At 36.6% G+C, this 20,266-nt stretch overlaps 5 protein-coding genes across 10 annotated transcripts; all 5 read left to right on the top strand.

Moving 5' to 3' along the window:
* Positions 1-674: 674 nt before the first annotated feature.
* Positions 675-4,108, top strand: LOC140979963 (ABC transporter G family member 14-like). The gene is made up of 5 exons (XM_073445633.1): positions 675-1,047; positions 1,370-2,162; positions 2,513-2,689; positions 2,838-3,025; positions 3,282-4,108. Exons 1-5 carry the CDS (start codon positions 889-891, stop codon positions 3,924-3,926), a joined length of 1,962 nt encoding a protein of 653 aa, XP_073301734.1. The 5' UTR covers positions 675-888; the 3' UTR covers positions 3,927-4,108.
* Positions 4,109-4,863: 755 nt separating this feature from the next.
* On the top strand, positions 4,864-6,272 carry LOC140979228 (upstream activation factor subunit spp27-like). The gene is made up of 2 exons (XM_073444553.1): positions 4,864-5,219; positions 5,946-6,272. The coding sequence occupies exons 1-2, from the start codon at positions 4,971-4,973 to the stop codon at positions 6,069-6,071; spliced, it is 375 nt and encodes a 124-aa protein (XP_073300654.1). The 5' UTR covers positions 4,864-4,970; the 3' UTR covers positions 6,072-6,272.
* Positions 6,273-7,009: 737 nt separating this feature from the next.
* LOC140978759 (uncharacterized) lies at positions 7,010-9,629 on the top strand. Of its 2 annotated transcripts, none has more exons than XM_073443982.1 (3): positions 7,010-7,218; positions 8,334-8,569; positions 9,122-9,629. In XM_073443982.1, the coding sequence occupies exons 2-3, from the start codon at positions 8,362-8,364 to the stop codon at positions 9,406-9,408; spliced, it is 495 nt and encodes a 164-aa protein (XP_073300083.1). In that variant the 5' UTR covers positions 7,010-7,218; positions 8,334-8,361; the 3' UTR covers positions 9,409-9,629. The 2 variants fall into 2 exon arrangements, with proteins under 2 accessions (XP_073300083.1, XP_073300084.1); XM_073443983.1 differs by lacking the exon at positions 7,010-7,218 and adding an exon at positions 7,257-7,364.
* A 700-nt stretch (positions 9,630-10,329) lies between these two features.
* LOC140978761 (peamaclein) lies at positions 10,330-10,968 on the top strand. The gene is made up of 2 exons (XM_073443984.1): positions 10,330-10,507; positions 10,678-10,968. The coding sequence occupies exons 1-2, from the start codon at positions 10,423-10,425 to the stop codon at positions 10,863-10,865; spliced, it is 273 nt and encodes a 90-aa protein (XP_073300085.1). The 5' UTR covers positions 10,330-10,422; the 3' UTR covers positions 10,866-10,968.
* Positions 10,969-11,425: 457 nt separating this feature from the next.
* Positions 11,426-19,690, top strand: LOC140979961 (uncharacterized). Of its 5 annotated transcripts, none has more exons than XR_012175836.1 (3): positions 11,426-12,113; positions 12,765-15,830; positions 16,334-19,690. XR_012175836.1 is itself a non-coding variant. In XM_073445632.1 (2 exons), exons 1-2 carry the CDS (start codon positions 11,659-11,661, stop codon positions 13,732-13,734), a joined length of 1,425 nt encoding a protein of 474 aa, XP_073301733.1. In that variant the 5' UTR covers positions 11,426-11,658; the 3' UTR covers positions 13,735-19,690. The 5 variants fall into 5 exon arrangements, 1 of the variants encoding a protein (XP_073301733.1); XR_012175835.1 differs by having other exon boundaries at positions 12,765-18,067; positions 18,172-19,690; XR_012175834.1 differs by having other exon boundaries at positions 12,765-18,503; positions 18,535-19,690.
* Positions 19,691-20,266: the final 576 nt, after the last annotated feature.

Here is a 20,266-nt window from a genome sequence, read left to right as displayed (position 1 = left end):
AGCATATAACAATAGTAATAATGGCATAAAATTCAATCAATCTTTCCTGTGGCTTGGAGAACATGAAATATTATAATTTGTACCAAGTCAAAGAACAGTGGAGCAGGCCAAAAACTGAGATGCATACAAATAATGTGAATCAGTTTGCGGAAAACCATAAACAAATCAAAGCTAATAAGCATAGTTAAAAGTGAAAGGTGGAAAGCACTATCATTGGACTGGTCTACCAAGAGAAGAGACACCAAAATAAACATAAGATATACCTATACTCTTCAATTCAAAAAATTATATGGCAGTACACATGGTATCTATTCTCCAATTTACTTTTTGCGAAGAATATGACTCCACAGTTTTTTTTAATCTTGCATTTGACTCGAGTTCTATGATAGTTGGAGTTAAAATTTTGTTATCGATTAAATCTCATATCTTGAGTCGGGCAGCGTCTAGCTAGTATATGACAGTCATCTACTAACATGAGTATGGGATTAATCAGGACTTTACCCAAAAAACACAAAAAGAATAAAGCCTGACAGATAGGATGTAAACAAACCTGAACTTAGGTTTAGAGGTTGAAATTACTTAGCTAACAAAAATCAGTTTTGAAAATAAATAAATAAGAGGCAACTCAAAGGAGATTACACTAAACAGATTTAGACAATGCAAACGTAATTTTTAAAGTGAAAAGGAAGAATCCCACCAGAGAGGCTTTCCCTGCATCTAGTACATGCAAGAGCATGGTTCTGAGTTCCTGCCTATATATTTGGGCCAGCCAGTTCATTTAGGAATCAAAGTTAAAAGCAACTCTTTAACGTGTCCCACCCTCTCTCTCTCTCTACACATTACTGGCATACTACCACTAAAACAGTTTATAATCACAAAAAATTGGCCATGCCCCTTTGTCCTGTGGCACCAAAACCAGAAAATGAAGGGACCGAACTGGCGGCAGGGCTGCCGATGGAGGCTTGTGACACAGTTCATATCGCTTACCCGGTACAGAACAATTCAGAATCTTCTCTGCTAGGGACTGTATACCCTATAACTTTAAAGGTCCATCTCTCTTTCTCATTCTTCTCCCCTCACATACACACACAAAACTCACCCATGGAAACCTCAAAACAGCACTCATGCCAAGACAGATTACAACCCCCACCCCCACCCCCAAGCTAGCTACCAGACTACTCGCATGTTCAAAGAAACATAGGCTGCTAGAGAATAGTTAAAATAGTATTTGACTTGCATGACACAAAAACAAAAACAAGGAAAAATTACAAGAAGCCTTTGTACAATAATTGATCAGATAATTTCCAGTTACAGCCGTCGGTAAGGTAACTATGATACTGATCCACAGAAAATTCCTATTAACTTACAGTTTGAAGAAGTTGTTTACAAAGTGAATCTTGAAGGAAAAGGAACCTGTATTAGAGGAACATCGAGCAGTAGAGAGAAATCGATACTCAATGGGCTTACAGGGATGGTCTGTCCTGGAGAAATATTGGCGATGCTGGGTCCATCAGGTAGTGGAAAAACCACACTACTCACGGCCCTTGGAGGCCGCCTTTCCGGGAGGTTGTCAGGAAAGATCACTTACAACGGTCAGCTATTTTCAGGCTCTATCAAGCGTCGAATAGGATTTGTTGCACAGAACGATATCCTATATCCACATCTTACTGTGTTTGAAACTCTTTTATACACTGCATTACTAAGGTTACCCAACAGCCTGACCAAAGAAAAAGTAGTACAGCATGTGGAGCATGTCATAACAGAGCTTGGCTTAATTAGATGTCAAAACTGTATGATAGGAGGGCCACTGTTCCGAGGAATATCAGGTGGAGAGAAGAAAAGGGTGAGTATAGGTCAAGAAATACTAATCAACCCAAGCTTACTGCTGCTAGATGAGCCCACTTCTGGTCTTGACTCGACCACAGCTCAACGGATCTTGAACACACTCAAAGGGCTAGCTACCGGAGGTCGAACTATTATAACCACCATTCATCAGCCCTCAAGCAGGCTTTATCATATGTTTGACAAGGTCGTCTTGCTGTCTGAAGGCTGCCCAATCTACTATGGACTTGCTTCAAATGCCTTGGAATATTTCTCTTCAATTGGTTTTTCAACATTCATCACTATCAACCCAGCTGATCTCTTGCTTGACCTTGCCAACGGTAATAAAAAATATACTCTCAGCAACACTTGTCTAACATGAGCATAGTACTCGATAACTTAAGGGCATTTACAGCCATGTTCTTTCAACAACAGAAATGAAACTCACAAGACTCAAGGTATTTGGCATGATTAATGGAGTTCAAATGGCCCACACCTTGCATTTTTCAATCTCAGAAATATAAGGATAATTTCAAACGCATGTTAATCTCTTCTGATAATAAAATCAACACTTTTAAGCAAAAAAACCTCTCCTACTTAAAGATGTGAAGAGATATAAAAAGATTTTGGTAAATGAATTGGTATATTTATCGTTTAGAAAGTTTGGATAAGAATATAGTTGACATTCCAGGAATTGGACCCGACTTCCAGCATTCCACTGGCCACAGTGACAGCATGCAACAAGATCCAAATCATGTGCGAGAATCTCTAATTTCTGCTTATGACAAGAATATATCTACAAGGCTGAAAATGGAGTTAGGAAGTTCAGAAGTCAGTATCGACAGTTGCAAGAAGGAAACTTCTAAAAGTGAGTTTCCATTCTGTGTCTACGTATTTGTTTACTAAACTTCCATATCGAGTAGGAAGACATTCGGCTCCGGATGATTTAATGTTTCCACTTATTTTCTGCCATTTGACTACTAATCGATAGTACAATCATCGGTCCAATCAAGCAGGATCCTACATCTCGTCAGGGAAGTGGTGCACAACTTGGTGGCATCAATTTAAGATCCTGCTCTTACGAGGACTGCGAGAACGGAGATTTGAATCCTTCAACAGGTTGAGAATCTTCCAAGTCCTAAGCATGGCAATACTTGGTGGGCTTCTATGGTGGCAAACTCCATCATCTCACATTGATGACCGTGTAAGAATTCTCCACAACAATAAAATATATCCCCTCTATGCTTCCACATTGGAGAAAACAAATTAATATCCGAATTCCGAAACACTATCTGGAAAGTTTTGACACTGTATTTACACAACACCACTCCAAATTATTACATGAATCATCACGTTGTTAAATATATCAATTAATGAACATATCTTCTACTCACCTTAACCATCATCTAGCAACATTACAAACTATGGCACAGCTAATTTAGAGCTACTTCAATATGCAGATTGCCATGTTATTCTTCTTCTCCGTGTTTTGGGGTTTCTACCCACTTTACAATGCTGTTTTCACCTTCCCTCAAGAAAGAACCATGCTGATCAAGGAAAGGTCATCTGGTATGTACCGCCTCTCCTCTTACTTTCTAGCCAGAACAGTGGGAGATCTTCCTCTGGAGCTCGCACTTCCAACAGCATTTACACTCATCTTTTATTGGATGGGTGGCCTTAAACCTGACCCTGCCACCTTTATATTATCCCTCCTGGTTGTTCTTTTGAGTGTTCTTGTTTCACAAAGTCTTGGCCTGGCATTTGGTGCCATACTGATGGATGTCAAGCAAGCTGCTACTTTAGCCTCAGTAACAACTTTGGTTTTCCTCATTGCTGGAGGATACTATGTCAGACAAATTCCTCCATTCATAGTTTGGCTAAAATACCTGAGTTACAGCTACTACTGTTACAAATTACTTCTCGGGGTTCAGTACAACGAGGATGACTTGTATGAGTGCGGGAAGGGAGTCCATTGCCGAGTCGCAGATTATCCTCCCATAAAGTCAGTAGGTTTAAGCCATTTATGGATGGATATGTCCATCATGATGCTGATGTTAGTATGCTATCGATTTCTAGCATACCTTGCTTTGCACCGGGTGCGATGAAGATGCATGATGGGGGAGACATAATAACCAAGGAATGATGATGTTAGTTTAGGTGGACTCGCCAGGTTTTGATCATAGAAAGCCAAAAAGTACTCAGGCTGGGGTTTATATTAATCTGATTCACAAGCAGATATACCATTTTGTATCATAGATTCGAAAATAAACAGCACCGGTTATCTCATATGGAGAAATTAAGAATTTATACAGTATTTTATATTAAAAACTACTTCTAAATGAGCCCATACTAACTTTTAATTTACGGCTATATTTTTCTTTAAAAGTTCTACATAACCAATTTCAAACCTAGTAAAAAAATACTTCATTAAAGACTTAAAAATACACTCGACCAATGTTGCATTCAAATTAATTAACAAAAAAGATAATAATATAACCCAAAAAAAATTAATATTTTAAAAATGCCAATATGAATTCAGTATTCAAACTACAGAAAAGCATTTTGTAGAAATAAAACAAAGAAATCTAATCTCGACGAGCATATAAACTCGGTATTCAATATTTCAAAAATCGAGTTATTATTACTTGATGTTTGTCACTCAAATGTCATCGATAATAATTTATACAAAAATATATATTACAAATGTTTATATTTTTTTTAGACCTGATAAAGTAAAAAAATATTAAATATGTAAATAATGTATGATTTAAATACGTAATATCATATAATTTATTGATTATAAATATATGTAAATAAATTATTTTATATAACAACGTACGATTTATTGATTAAAGTATATATATATATTTTTTTATAAGTTTATCACGTGTAAAAAAAATAAAAATTATAATATATATTTTATTTGTAAATTATTATCGAAAAGCGTTAAAAAAATATTAAATTGACCGAGGACATTTAGGTCATTTTGATATTTTTGGATTTGAGATGGAAAAAACAGAATAATAATTGACAGAAAAACCCCTTCGACTCATGACTTTCCCTCCATTTTCTCTCTCTACCTAGGGTTTTATAAAAGTTTAACAGTGAACTCCGTTCTTTTGCAAGTGAACAGTGAAGCATCGAAAGCTATGGCATCAACAACAAGGATTTTCGGCAGCCGTTGTCGAGTTCTGATGGCCGCCTCCAAGTCCGCTGCGGCCACCGACAAGTCCACCGCAACTTCCTCGGAGGGGCGTAAGACTGCTGTTCGTGTCTCTGGAATACTGAAGGTCCAGACCGTGTCTCCTGCTCTGGCTAAGTTCATCGGATCTCCAGAAACTTCACGCTCTGGTGCCATTAAAAAGATATGGGAATACGTTAAATCTCATAATCTTCAGGTCCAAATGTAGACATTATGTGTATTATTTTGTCTTTTTGGTTCTTCAGTTTTTTTTAAAAAAATTTAATCGACATTTTTGGGCCATTTGTTTTCTGTACAATATTATATGCGTAATTTACTGTGAACAAATTTTGTTCCGTACTGATTTTCATATTCTGAACCTCCTTGAGCTCGAGAGCTGGCTTGATTTATATCCAATGCATTGTGATTTTCAGATATATTGTGCTAGCTAGCTTTTTTTTTTTCAGTAGGAACGGACTTGGGAAAGTTGATGGGGCTACTCAAGCTTGCTTTTCATGAGAAAACAGCCAATGAAGGCGACTTACACTACTAGCCCCCCTCCTGAACCTCCCGCCGTCATTGTAGATTCATGTACATTGGAATTGTTTAGCATTTGATACTCTGTTTTTTTTTGGCATGCGTAGCTTTAACATTACTAGGCCCCCTCCTGAACCTGCATTCGTCTATGTAGATTGATGTACATTGGAATTTTTTAGCATTTCAAAACTCTGTTTTTTTTTGGCATCAGTAGCTTTAGTATGCTATCCCATCTATTGTAATACCTCTGTCAAAATGTATGAAATCTGATGTTTTAGAGAGTTTTAAGTAAAGAGTTGCAGAAGTTTTTTGAGTACTTTGCACATTACCCGTTACCGGCATTGCCATAAACTTTTTCGAATGCAAATTCATTTGCCGAAGTCATAATTGTGGATACATTTTGCAGAATCCATCCAACAAGAGGGAGATCTTCTGTGATGACAAGTTGAAGACAATCTTTGATGGCAAGGACAAGGTGGACTTTCCAGCAATAGCGAAACTGTTGACTAACCATTTTCCGAAGACTACATAAAGTTAGCTAGTGTAGGCTAATGTTTTTGAATCCCTTCTGGATATTCCTGCGTGTGTTGAATCGTAAAGGTTTGTCTCTTCTGTTTTCATGTCTTCCTGCTCGGTTCAGCAAATTTTTTATTGCTACGATTACATCGATGAATCAAATACTGTAATATGAAACTGTTGAAGATCATATGAGAAATGTGAAGGGTTATTGTTCTGATGATGTTTCGCTCTGGCTGTGTTTTTGTTGATCTTGATCACTGAATTAATCGTCTGTGGTTTCTTCGTATGATATTTGATCAATACAATCATTCAACACTATTTTCAAAAGCAAAAGTGTATCATCGTTCTATCTGAGATTTCTCTTCTACTTAATTCAAGGTTCACTCCAAATACATAGGAAAAAGGAGAAAACAAGATTTCATAATTGATAAACGATTTCATCCTCGCCACCAAGAAGTTAGGAACAATCAAATACAAATCAGGGCTCAAAATTCTTCAAGATTTTCTTTTCCAGTATAATTTCCAAAATCCATTTCTCAATTATTATATTGTCATACTATAATCTAACATACATCAATAAAAAAATATTTCAGCTTCCATCAATCTTGATACTTTCCATTCCATTGCCTTCATCTTCAAAATCCATCTGCCTTGTGGTTAAGTAGTTTTAAAAACGTGGTATTTTGGGTGGATGGACTTTCTATTTGTTTAGCAAAAGTTATGGTGGAGAATCTAAAGATATACAATGGTGATTATTCAAATTAATTTATTACATTAAAAAAATTCCACATAATTTATTTTAGATTATTTTTTATTTCCATTGCAATATTTTTTTGACATACATTTCACTTTATTTTAAAGTTAATTTTAGATCCGTAAGAGCATAGTATGAAACGTGTAATAATAAAATATATATATGTATGTGCCAAATACTGTATTAACAAGAATATTAAAATATATGTTTATTACAGTAATCTCACGCGTGGCATTTCTATGCACGTCTTCCCGACCTATCAACGCGTGGAGCGGAACGAGAGACCATCAGAAAATAAAGCAAATTAATTTTACTATAAACGTAATTGAATGCGCTGCTTCTTCGTCATTATCCGTTCAATTCTTGATCTTGCGCTTTTGCAGCACGCCTTGTAGAGCTTTTCGAGGTAACCCGTCCATATTTCTTCTAATATACCCATAAAGTTTGTTTCTTTTTTTGAACCAGAAGTAAATTTTTGTTTGTAGGAGACGTATGTGTGTATAGATTGTCACTTTGTTTATTGCAGATTTGCAGTCTTTCTTTTTCGTTGATGTAAGTATGTCTTATGTGATAATACATGGTTGGGAAAAATGTCAGGATCAAGAAAATTTTAAATTTCCTTCTTTTCTAATATATCTGGCTAGAATTCGTGATGATTTACATGGGAATCTGAATAATTTGCAGGGGTTTTCTATAGCATGTAAACTAAAAATATTCATATACTCGAGTGAATGTAGTATTGAGATATCTTGTTTATTTTTTCGTCTTCTTTTTTTTTTTCCATTCATTTACGTGCTACGTCATGTATTGGCGCGAGGAAAGTAAAGCTTGTGTCGTTAATTGTTGTTTTCTCGTTGGATTTGGTAGTTCTTGAAAATTGTGACGAAGGGTGGATTGTTTTGGATTTGTATTCTTTTATTGGTTTCTTTATATGGTTTCGTGGTTGTTTTTGTCAGTATTGAAACATGACTCTGAGAAATTTATAAACTTTCATATATCATATATATGCACAAATAGTTTAGATTTTGTTCCTCGAATTTTTTAAGTTTTAGTTTTAGTTTAGCACGGTTTCGCCTCTGGTGTCCTCCGCTTGAGCTATGGTGGTGATGATGACGAGTGCTGGTTGTGTCGATTGCAAAATATAAAGATTATACCGAAGAAGGGATGTTATTACCAATTAATTTTTCTTTGTTGAAATCGAGTGTTGAAAAGTAGGGTCAACTTGAAGCTAATTTCCACAACCAGAGCGATGTTTGAAGTCATTTACTATACAGTGGGCTTGATTAAACTTTGTTGTCTGAAATGTGGCTGAGAAAATTCAATTAAACTTTGTTGTCTGAAATGTGGCTGAGAAAATTCATTCACTTAACAGTGATGAAATTTGCCAACATGTACATTGTAATAGCTTGTGGCTAAAGTAACCACTGTGTTCTTTCATATGTCGTGATTTTACGTGTTTTTCATATATGATTTCGAATTCAAATTCCTTTCTGTCCACAAGTTATTGTTCTATCATTTTAGGTAACAATAACAACTGAGATAAAAGAAAATGGGAGGTGGAAAGGACAAACATGACGAATCTGACAAAGGGCTTTTTTCTCATCATAGCCATTATCCTCCACACGGATATCCACCTGGACAGTATCCACCAGCCCCCGGAGGCTATCCTCCCCAAGGATATCCTCCACAAGCAGGGTATCCACCCCAAGGATATCCACCAGCTGGTTACCCTGGCTCATCCGCTCCGCATCATTCAGGTGCTGAACGGAGCTCGATTTTTAATATCTGTTGTGTGTTGGATGTGTTGTTTGGCAAAGCACTTTGGTTTCTTGTCTTTTATTTTATTTGGATGCGTTGCCTTTCGATAGAATTAATATCAACAGGTCTTTTATGATAATTTATTAATCAAACTGAAAGGTTGACTTGTTTTGTTTTCAGTCTGATATATATGGCTTGCTGATCAAGTAGACATGGGTACATACCTGTCATTTAGGATTTTGAGTCACGGTTCGTATGGGTTCGTATGAATGAATGATGTTCAAGTACTCATATAACTTCTATCCTCGGAGCATTTACATATATATATATTTGAAGACTCTAGAACTCCAGGACAAGTAGATCGAATTTTGATTAGGGGCAGCCGCTTAGAAATATGGTTGGTCCATACGTGGTTTAACATGTGCGGTGAGAAACCATGATCCGTGTGGTTATTGTAAAGCGTAAGTTGTTACGCTTAGGTAAATAGTATCTCTGCCGTGTATAATTCTGTCTCCAGTTTTCCTTTGTTCTTAGTTTCCTTTATGTTGCAGGGGGCTCTGGTGGTGTCGGAGCCATGCTTGGAGGTGCTGCTGCAGCGGCAGCCGCCTACGGTGCTGCACATATGACACATGGCGCTCACGGCATGGGCCATTATGGACATGGTGGTGTAGGGCACGGAATGGGCCATTATGGACATGGTGTTGGGCATGGCATGGGCCATTATGGTCATGGGAAGATGAAGCATGGCAAGTTCAAGCATGGCAAATTTGGAAAGCACAAGGGGAAAAAGCATGGAATGTTTGGAATGCATGGAGGGAAATTCAAGAAGTGGAAGTGATTTATTACACCTATATGTAATCATGTCATGGTTATCGTGCAAAGGAGGTTTATTTCTAATATTGTTTCTGAATAAATTATGATATCTGAAAGAAGTCAATATCAGATGTAATTATACGATAATATCTTAATGATAGCATCTCATTATCTATTACGATATAATCTTAATTTTGTGGTCATGAAGACGAGGTTCATATGTTTTAGTAGATGCTATATTTTTCCGATCCCTATTGCATGTGAACCATTTCGATCTATTTTCAAATTCAAAGAACAAAAGTAACTCCCATATAATGCAATACAATTTATCAAATTCGTCCTAAATTAGTAATGGTCCTGATGCGTATATTTTTGGCTATACAATTTTTTTAGTTGTGTTTATTCCATTAAATCAATTACTGTTGGTATTTTTTATAATTATATATAGACAAATCAATTTTAGTCATTTTTATCAAAATTATTTAATTTAAATGATTTTTATCATTATTAAATCTCTCGTCGGATACATACCACGCGCCATAATTTTATTTTATTTTTTAAACTTTTATTTCAAATTACTTTCCAAGGGACTAGTAAGTTGTAACAACCAATAACCAAATCAACATAATCAAAAGATCTCGTGTATTGTTGACAATAAAAACAAATCACACACCAAAAATGCCCAAAACGAACTTGACAGTCTGTGAAATGCTTTTACGTATAAAACTCTACAATTCATATTTCTGGCATATCCACCAATTCACCTTCCTAATAGTCAGTATTTTTCAGACTTTTGTGTCAGATAGACTACAAACAATTATTAAGTTTTGTATCTATAAATTTATCGAGTCGTTTTACCTCTGATCGTTTGGTATAATTTTAATAGATAATAGTAACTATTTTAAGAACCCAAACTTCTGAGTAGATAAAATACCATTTGAACCCTTTCTGTTGTTTCTGAGAGTTATATATAATTGCAATCTCTTCTCATATCATTTCAAGTAAATTGTTCAATTATTTGATTTCCGTGAAGGAAAAAATGAAGCCCTGGATCGCTACTTTCTTGCTCGTTGCGTTGGTGTTCAACTCTAGCTTTCTTGGATCCATTGTTGAGGCAGAATCAGGTAAGAGCCTCCCATTACAAGACATATATTAATGTACTCGTATTTCGTCGAGTAGAAAATTTATTTTCAGATCATAACGCCAAATCTATTTCCATAAACAGACACAAAGCATGTACGCTCACTCATTTTTAATTACATTTTATGTTGTTAAATTATATGACTGATCGAAGGTGTGTGCGACTCCAAGTGTTCCGTGCGATGCTCTAAAGCTGGGATGAAGGATCGATGTCTGAAATACTGTGGGATTTGTTGTGCTGCATGCAACGAATGTGTCCCGTCCGGAACTTATGGAAACAAAGACGAGTGCCCTTGCTATAGGGACATGAAGAATTCCAAGGGGAAGCCCAAGTGCCCTTAACTTCGCGTAATATGTACCAAATAATGAAATTGAATGTATATTGCATGTGACGGCTGCTTAAATGCACGTGCTCTCTTATATATTGAAGTGATTCTACTTATAATCCTCTTTTATTCAATTTCATTAGGATATGTGACATGTATCTTAGTGATTAGATAAGATTCACTGAGATAGTTTGAATTTTTAGGTAAATTAGATATAATTTGAAGAAAAAATATGAAATATGTATAAAAATTACTCATATCAACCAATTCTAAAGAAATTTTGGTGTCACGTTGACATACCAAAAATAGTTGATACGCGGAGCTCAAGTTTAATACTATGGTATAGATAAAACGTAATATATACGATAAAAAAGTACATAATTCTAATGTTATTGTAAATAAAATTAATAACTTTACCTCATTTATATCTTTAGTCAGAGAAATGATATATATTTACTAATTTAAAACATGAATTTGAGAATAAATAAATGAATTTACCTCATTTCAAATAAAAACCAATCCAAACAATAAGATTTGGTTTGGTTTAACCTTATGTTCGATTCGGTCCGGTTTCTAAGATCCATAATCCAGTTAACAAACACAGGACAGCTTCGTGCACCGAGACGCGAAGTAACGATCAGTTCCAATCCTCCCCAGTACCTTGTCTTTATTGCCGTATCAACCACAAAATCCCTAACAGCAATCGATCACAGAAATCGGATGAATTTCATTCCAATCCACAGTATACACGCGACCAATTCTTGAAAATTTGAGAATTCAAGCTTAATTGACAAAAAATACATCCTAACATGGCGGCGGCAAACTCGATTCCTCCCAAGCCGACCGCACCACCTAGCTTCCCCACCCACCGAACCGTCGCAGACCTGCCGCAACATGTCCTCATTCTGTGTGAAGTCCTCTCCACCACTCCACCCCACGAAATGGAGGCTCGTTTGGCTGCCACCGGAGTCCAGCCTGAACCCGAAACTGTTCAGCAAGTCCTCAAACTGTCGTATAACTCTCCCTCTGCGGCGGCTAAGTTCTTCAGGTGGGCCGGCATGTCCCTGAAGCATACGGGGTATTCCTGGAATCTGATGGTGGACTTGCTTGGAAAGAATAACCTGTTTGAGCCCATGTGGGATGCCATACGCTCTATGAAGCAGGAGGGTTTACTCTCTTTGACAACTTTTGTTTCTGTATTTGAGAATTACGCTCTTGCAAGGAGGTTTGATGAAGCTGTTATGACTTTTGATGTCATGGAAAGGTAATTTAATATTATGAGTTATTTTGCGGGTCGTTAATTGTTAGTGTTTTTCCTATATTGAGCATTTGTGTTTCTGTTTCCTTGATTTTATGAGTGCATTATTCTGGGTTTCTGGGCTTTGCATTTATTGGTCTTGTTTGTTGATGCAATTTAAAGATGGATAAGAAAATCGAGACCTAAGGTTTATAGTGCAACTTATGATGTTGTTCGTATCACTTAGAAAGATAACTGAAGGATTTGATGAAACAAATATGTACCGCAATAAAAGTTGACTATCGGACCTGTCTAATTGGAACTGTGGTTCAACGCCTTTTTCTTTTGTAATGTAATATTACTTAGCATATCTAATAGTAACAGCCCCTCGAGATTTTTTCTTCGTCCCTTAAAATTATTTAGATGGTGTCAAGTTTAGATTTATCTTTATGTTTTGTTGGATTGGTAGCATAAACAAAGGTAATTCAGATCAAACAATTCTACATGACTTGTCAAAAGTAGATGAAGATTCTTTTGCTTCATAGCCATATCCTGGCCTGTGCTTGCAGCAGCTAGGAAGGAGAATGATTTTGACCACCTATTACTTTTTTATTTGTTTTTCATCTAATTGCAGTCATCGGTATATAAATTGAGCATTCAAGTGGTTTAAGTTTACAGGTATGGGATCCAACCTGATATTATCGCGGTAAATTCATTACTGAGTGCAATATGTAGAGAAGATAATCAAACTGTCAAAGCTCTCGAGTTCTTTGAGAAAATAAAAGCTAGTATAGCCCCAGATGCAGACTCATTCGCCATTCTGTTGGAGGGGTGGGAGAAGGAAGGGAACATTGCCAAGGCAAAAACCACGTTTGGGGAGATGGTGATTCGAGTGGGTTGGAGCTCTCAGAATATGTTTGCTTATGATGCTTTTTTGAACACTCTTGTGCGTGGATCTCAAGCTGATGAGGCAATCAAGTTCTTGCAGTTGATGAAAGGAAAGAACTGCCTGCCAGGTTTGAGATTCTTTTCTAATGCACTTGACATTTTTGTGAAGCAGAATGACCCTGCTCATGCCATTACCATGTGGGATATCATGGTGGATAGTGGGCTCGTTCCAACTTTGCGAATGTACAATACCATGATTGATTTGTTTACCAGAAATAATTATATTGACAATGCCTTTCGTCTTCTTGATTTGATGGCGTTCTATGGTGCTTTTCCCGACTCTTTGACGTATAATATGATTTTTGAGTGTTTGATCAAGAATAAAAAGATACCTGAAGTGGGTAAGTTCTTTACCGAGATGGTCAAGAATGAATGGCCACCTACATGTGAAAATTTTACTGCTGGCATCAAAATATTATTTGATGGTGATGATCCAGAGATGGCAATTGAGATGTGGAAGTATATGGTTAAGAATAACATTTCACCACGTGATGATAGTGCCAACACAGTGCTTCTTGGTTTATGTAATATGGGAAGGCTTGCAGATTTAAGGAGGTTCGCAGAGAAGATGATTGATGAAAGAATCATAATATACGAATCAACAATGACAAAAGCAAAGAACGCTTTTTATAAGGAGGGAAGAAGTGCTCGTGAATTGTATGACCACATTTTGAGGAAGTGGAAATCTTCCTATTCCTAAGCTTTGGACTGTAGGCAATTTTCTATGCATTTCATATTCCTTGATGTGGCTGATCAATGAGAAACCTCTACACTTACGCGGTTTTTGATATTTGATGGATTCTTTTGCCCTTTTCGTGTTTTTTTACGGCCTTTTTGTTTCTGATTGCCTTCTGCGACTGGTTCTACTCTGGTATTGTTTCTTGTTGTGTCCTGCATCATTTAGTTCAATGTTCTACAGTTCTATCGTGTTATTTTTACACCACCACAATTTTGGTTTTCAAAGGTGGTCCCACTTGTATTATTATGTTCCGAATTTTTATAATTTAATCCTCTTTCTGTGTACCCTTTCTGTCCGTCTCTTTATAAGTCTGTCGTGTATTAGATAACCAGTCTCAGAGACTATTTTACTATGGTCTATATCCAAATTTCAAAGTGGGGACGGCAAGACATAATTTTTTATCTTGGTAGTTGGAGTGCATGGTAATGTTCATGCCTTCATTGCATACACATATTACTTATGCCCAGGGTGGCTAGTGACACTGTTACTGTTTCACTCCACCCTAACCGTTTAGATGCACGGTTACCAATCGTGTTGAGATGCCAAATTACCAAGTTGACATCACCTGTCAGTAATATTTGGCATGATCATCTGATTTTTGATGTTGTATCGCAATGAAGTTAGCAAGCAATGAGTCGCGGTCTCATGTTGCTCATCTGTCAATGCAATGCTGTTCATTATTAGATTATAATTGCTGAGAAACACGAAGTATTGCACTTCTGTGATGGCAATTCAACGAAGTCATTTTGCAGATTTGTGGACTTACTATCTGCAAAACCATTGGCAGTGGTAACATTGCTTTGTCAAGGTAGGTTATACCATGATATGGTACTTCCTTTTTTCATATCAATTCTTCCAGTTGGCATAGCTTATTGCTGTGAAGTTTGGGTTTTGAATAATCCAGATTGATTGATTTGTCTCCTGCTACTTTTGGAGTTTGCTCTCCTCATACTAGTCTTGATGAGTGGCGAATGGAACACTCTATTCTTGCATTTACTCCTTCCTTTTGACATCGGCCACCAATTCTGAAGAATTGATGCAGTAGATTTGGAGTTTATTGAATTACTCCCATCATGTGTGGTGAAATTTATGTCTAAGATGTTGGACTTACGCTTGTAACCCAAGCATGTGAGCTTGTTGGGAAATCTCCATCTTCAGAGTTCCAAACATTATCATGGTAATACAGTTTCATGTCTTGTTGCGGTTTTTTCCCTTGACAACGGCGATTTTTCCTGAATTCACACATTGTTTTCGACACAGGTATGTGAATAGACATTCACCTTCAGCTTTGTGCTTTGTTGTCATATTTCCATCTCTTGTGAATTTTGGGAGTTGAATTTTGTGGCGTATTCTCTTTTGAATCTATTATGTTTGACCCTTTCATGAATTATGCATTTGTTTATTACCGAGTTTCAATAAATTTTACTTTAGGATTGTTTTATGAATACAAATTCTACGTAAAGACGAGAATTTATCTTAAAAAAATTGATTCCTAAAAGTTGCATTTTACCAAATGAAAAAATTGTCACTTCTGCAACTCCTCAATGATTGTGTTGAAAGGGTTTGTAGGACTGTTTTGGCCTAATACTTCTGCAACTCACTGTTGAGTTCTACAAATAATTTTTAGTGCACCCATGTTTTTCAGTGTATGGATGACCAACTTCCTATCAAGCAAGGATGAAGATTAGTCATGTGCATTGCTAATAAAGCAAGTAAAATAAGTAATGGTAGCTTGAATGTCATAAGGTCAATACTAGTTTACTTCAGCGCCATTACCTGTGCGAAAATTATATACTTAGCCTATTGATGCAGTAGTTTAGGGTTAAAAATAATGGTCTGAAGCTACTTTCAGCTTTTATGTTTTGTTGTTGTTGTGTTGTTGTATTTCGTCGCACTCTTGAAATTATATTGAGTTTGCTTCCAAGATTGATAAGGAGATGAGTTGCGCATGCAGATTGAAATTGAGGTTGCATGTCGATAGAGTGAGCTTGCTCGTTTGAACAAATTTTATTGTGGATGCAGTCTTTGCTGCTATCGAGGATAGAAATCACTTCACTGTGAGTCCTTTCCTTTATATAATACAAGATGATAGATTCCTTCTTTGATGTTGAAATTCAAGACATAAAATGATAGTCGCTCTTTATTTATGTTGCAATAATACTTAGAAGTCGGTCATCTTGAAATCTGAGGCGCACCTGCTCGTGCAGGTGGCAACTAGTAGGGAAATTTGTTGTTTCTATTTTTTGTGCACGTTTTATGTTGGAGAGTTTTCGTGGTTTAACCCCTATGTGGTAGCTAAGGCATGTTATTTGTATTTGATTTACCTGCTAAAGTGTGAAGAAGTGTTGTTCAATTGCAGTCAAGGGGTCTGCTGGCTTGTGTTATGTCAGTCATAGTCGCCTTTGCTCATACCTCTATCCTTTTCTCATATTGATTTTATAGATTTCAGAAATTCTAGAGTCGTTCAGTTTGATCTTTTGTTTGTTCATTGGCTTGATTGTTCAGTTTGATCTTTTGTTTGTTCATTCGCTTGAATGTCACAATTCTCAGCTCTTACTAGATCTTTCTTGGTGTTGACACTTCTTGGATTTATCATCTTTTGAGGGCTGGAGTTTTCGACATGCTTGATATCAACAGGTTCTCAGTCAATTACATCACCTGCCTTACATCATGCCCAAAACTCCCATCATGTTCGTCTCTGGATTTTCATGTGTAATTTTGCCGTGCCCATCTTTATGGTCTTTTAGCTTCTTAGCTTTATCTAATCGTTGTTCTCTTCAACCTTGATTGTACGTTTTTGGACCTTGGTTTTGTTAGCTTCATTTCCTTTGATTGAGTCGCTTGTCGGAACCAAGGCTTACATTCTGGTCACACATTGTATTTTTTTAATATTATGTTAAGTTGTTGTCTACGGATCCAAATGAATCAAGTCTGGCTATAAGTTTTTCAACTTGGTCCGAATATTATTTAGTTTGTATTCGGAATTACTAAAGATTGGTTTGATTGCTCGAATAAGATTCGAAGACACTACAAGCGTTGTGAAACATGGCTCATGTAAATTTTGAGTAGCAACTTAAAAATCACTCTTTTTCTTGATTTATGGTATGACTATTATCGTTATCATTAATTTCATGTAAGATTTAACTGGAATAAATGGTATTGTTGCTCTTGCTTTAGCTCCGGAGGTTGTTTCTTTGCCTGGTCTTCAAAGACGGGTTTCACCCGAGCCTTCTTTAGTTTCCGTTGTAACTGTACAAGACTGCGTTTGGAGATGTATAACATGCTTATTCAACATTTCTGGTTGTATAATCTTGAATGGAGTATGACATGATTTTTTATGAAATTTTTAATCCTAATAAAATTAAATATAGTAATCTACTCGAATCTGTATTAAAATTTTATATTAACATCAACCGATGGAACATTTTAAGGTTGTAACATATCCATGTTGTATCAACTTATAAGAATTGTGCTATTTATTTATCTTTGAAAATGTGTACAACTAATCTATGAGAGCAAGGGCCTCATGTTAAATTCAATCATTTAAATGACATATATGACATCAATTTGATTTAATTAAACTTTGGTTATGGATAATGTCAATTTAATGAAAATTCCAAGATAATATAACGTGAAAAACATTTAGTAAAATATATATTTTTAGAATAACTGTTTTTTAACATATATTTTCCACAGGTAAGAGTAATTTTAATCAGGATAATCTTTCTTATTCATACCACTTCAGTGTTAGTTTTGAGGTTTTTTCAGAAAGAATTTGAATTTGCGCAAGACTTTGGATGTAATCTTCAAACAAAACTTTGGATGCATTTGCGGATGATAAGGAAGAATATAACCACGGCGACGTTGTACGTCACTTCCCCCGTAATTCATTTCTGTCAACGTGGCCGAATCTCCTGCGTCTGTTTCGGCTATATAAGCAGCATCACGCCTCTCCCCTTCGAGCCTCACGTTCCACATCTCTTTCCAGATCTATGATGATGCCTATAGATTCAGCACTCCGTATCTATCTATATCTGCGAAGAACTTCAATTTTTGCGGCGGCCTCTGGTTCGCTTGGTGCAGGTCGGGAACTCTCTTCGCGTGCGGCAACGTCTGCTGCGATTGAATTTTACCGTATGAGTATTACGTGTGAGCTTCCGTGCGAAATCCATGTTGTTGCATTTCGAGAGAATCAGGTTCCCGCCTTGCATCAACTGAATCGGAGACCGCGGTGAATGAGACATGGGCGGCGTTTTATTTTATTTCAGACGGATCCGATGTTGATCTGTTTCAGGTTCAGTAATTTTACCTTTCGATTTGTTCTAATTCGACGGACTATTACCGGATCTGATTCGTGTTGGTAGATCTTGTTTTTCAAATGTAATTTTATGTTTCAAGTGCCGGCGTCCAAAGAAGAGAATCGAGTGCGCGGATGAAGGAGAATCGGCCTTTTGGATTACCAGGGAAGTTATTTTTCTACGCTTTTTGATTATCTGGTCCGTTTACCTTTCGAGATTGAAGTTTAGCAAGATGATTGAGAACTTGTTACCTATATATGGCAAGGTTCGATTTTTCCTATGTCGTTTCTAAAATCGTCTTGAAATGAGTAGGGAGTTAATGTTACCCCTTTTACATATCTTAATTAATAATTTCATGGATCATTGTCTGCAAGTTTAGGATTCACGTTTGTCATTGTCGGCACGTAATGGAAGTTGAAGCATCCATGGTTTGTGTTATGTCATTTGTTTAGTGACAATTAAGGATCGTAAATTCATTTCAAATCTTTTACGGCAATTGGTGCAAGTGAATGTCTGCCATATACACCGCGTACGTTTTTGCCATGTTCCCATGTTGCAGCACATGTTGATGGCAAAAAATGTAACCAGGTTGTAAAAGATTTGGACTGGAACAAGTTGTGCCAGAGCAATTATTTTGTCTATTTGTTACTGAAGATGATAAATATTTCTTCTCCTTCTATTTGACTACGATGGACAATATAATTGGCGGTGAAACAAACTAGACTATACATGAACTAAAGTTGTCTTCTCTCTTGAGGCATTCAGGACGCCACTGTTTGCTTCCAGAGAATCTCGTAGAAGACTTGAAAGAGTATCCTGCAATTGCATTTGTGACCACAACATTTTTTCTCCTTGGAAAGTTGGGATAGTTTCTAGCTGATGATGTGCAATTGGTGATTTTACAGTTGCGACATCTCAGAACTTTGTGAAGGGTAAAGCATCCTGAGGTTGGGACATGGGAACACTGATTTCTTTCTTTCGGAGACACCCCCCGTTCATATAATTAGTTTGGGGATCTTTGAACGACCTTATCAGTGATCATCGGGGAAGAAATAAATGAAGAAGCTCATGTAAATAAATCTTCTAGAAAGAGTTGTCTGATTCTTCTATTTTAGTCTCCAAAGTCCCATGTCCTTGCGGCCAGTTTCACAATCAAGTCATTCATCCGCAGTCCCGCTTCCTCAAATCATGAACTTCACATGTTTGGCTCAATCTGGGCCATTGATCCTATAGTGAGGTTAGGATCGAATTTTCCGCCCAAAGTTGCCTCCTATATTTGATTCATCAGATGTTCATCTGGTGACGCCTGGAGTTTTGAGCCTCCTCGTTGCTGTGTCCTTGGAATTGATGTCAATCTTACCAATGGTGACCCGGGAACGAAAGATATTTGTTCACTCTGTGATCACATGATGTTATTGTTTTCTTTCTCATTTGTGTCTGTGAGTGGCAAACGATGATATAATTAATTTCCTGCTTTTTCAAGCACGTACATTGCTCACTTGGTTACTAAGATTTAGGGCTCTTTCTGGTGGCGTGGTAACTTCTACAGTGATGAGAAGATTGTATTGGTGTTATTTTGAGCATGAAATGCAAGTAAAACGTGACAGTTGAGCTCCCTCGTGTAAATCCATCTTAATTGGGCTTTTTGTCCTCAACTTTAACCATGCTTCTGATTTCTTTTTCTAGATGGACCATTTATTCAGTTTGGGTAGCTTGATCTTAGCCGAGCTAGATTTTGTTTTTTTGTTAGTTAAATATATCGAGTTTCAACTCCTAGATAATCAACGCCTTACAGATCAAACAAAACATGCCTACATTTGTCTTCACCTATTCAATGCTAGTTTAGCATTTCGCAAAAAAATTTACAGACGTGACTTTTATAGTTTAGAAAAAGATTTGGATGCGCAAAACCCAAGACTAAATGATGTTTTGTTTTGGAAAAAGACTCGATCATTATTTGGAAAGATGGACCTTTTTGGAGTAAAAACACGTCACGCTTTGTTCTTCTGTTTGGAATTAGTTTAATTGGTCATAGAAATAGTGATAAAAGGGATACTAACTTAGGTAAAATGATATGTAACTGAAATTTAGTTAAATTATGATAAGAGTTTATTTTTTTAAAAAAATGAAATAGTGTTACAAATATTATACATGCAATTCAGCACTACAACACGGTTCTTTCAAACTTAGAACCA

Source organism: Primulina huaijiensis, chromosome 6 (assembly GCF_012295235.1).
Source record: "Primulina huaijiensis isolate GDHJ02 chromosome 6, ASM1229523v2, whole genome shotgun sequence".
NCBI lineage: Eukaryota > Viridiplantae > Streptophyta > Magnoliopsida > Lamiales > Gesneriaceae > Primulina > Primulina huaijiensis.
Note: the sequence above shows the minus strand (reverse complement) of the source record. Positions and strands in the feature narration are given on the sequence as shown.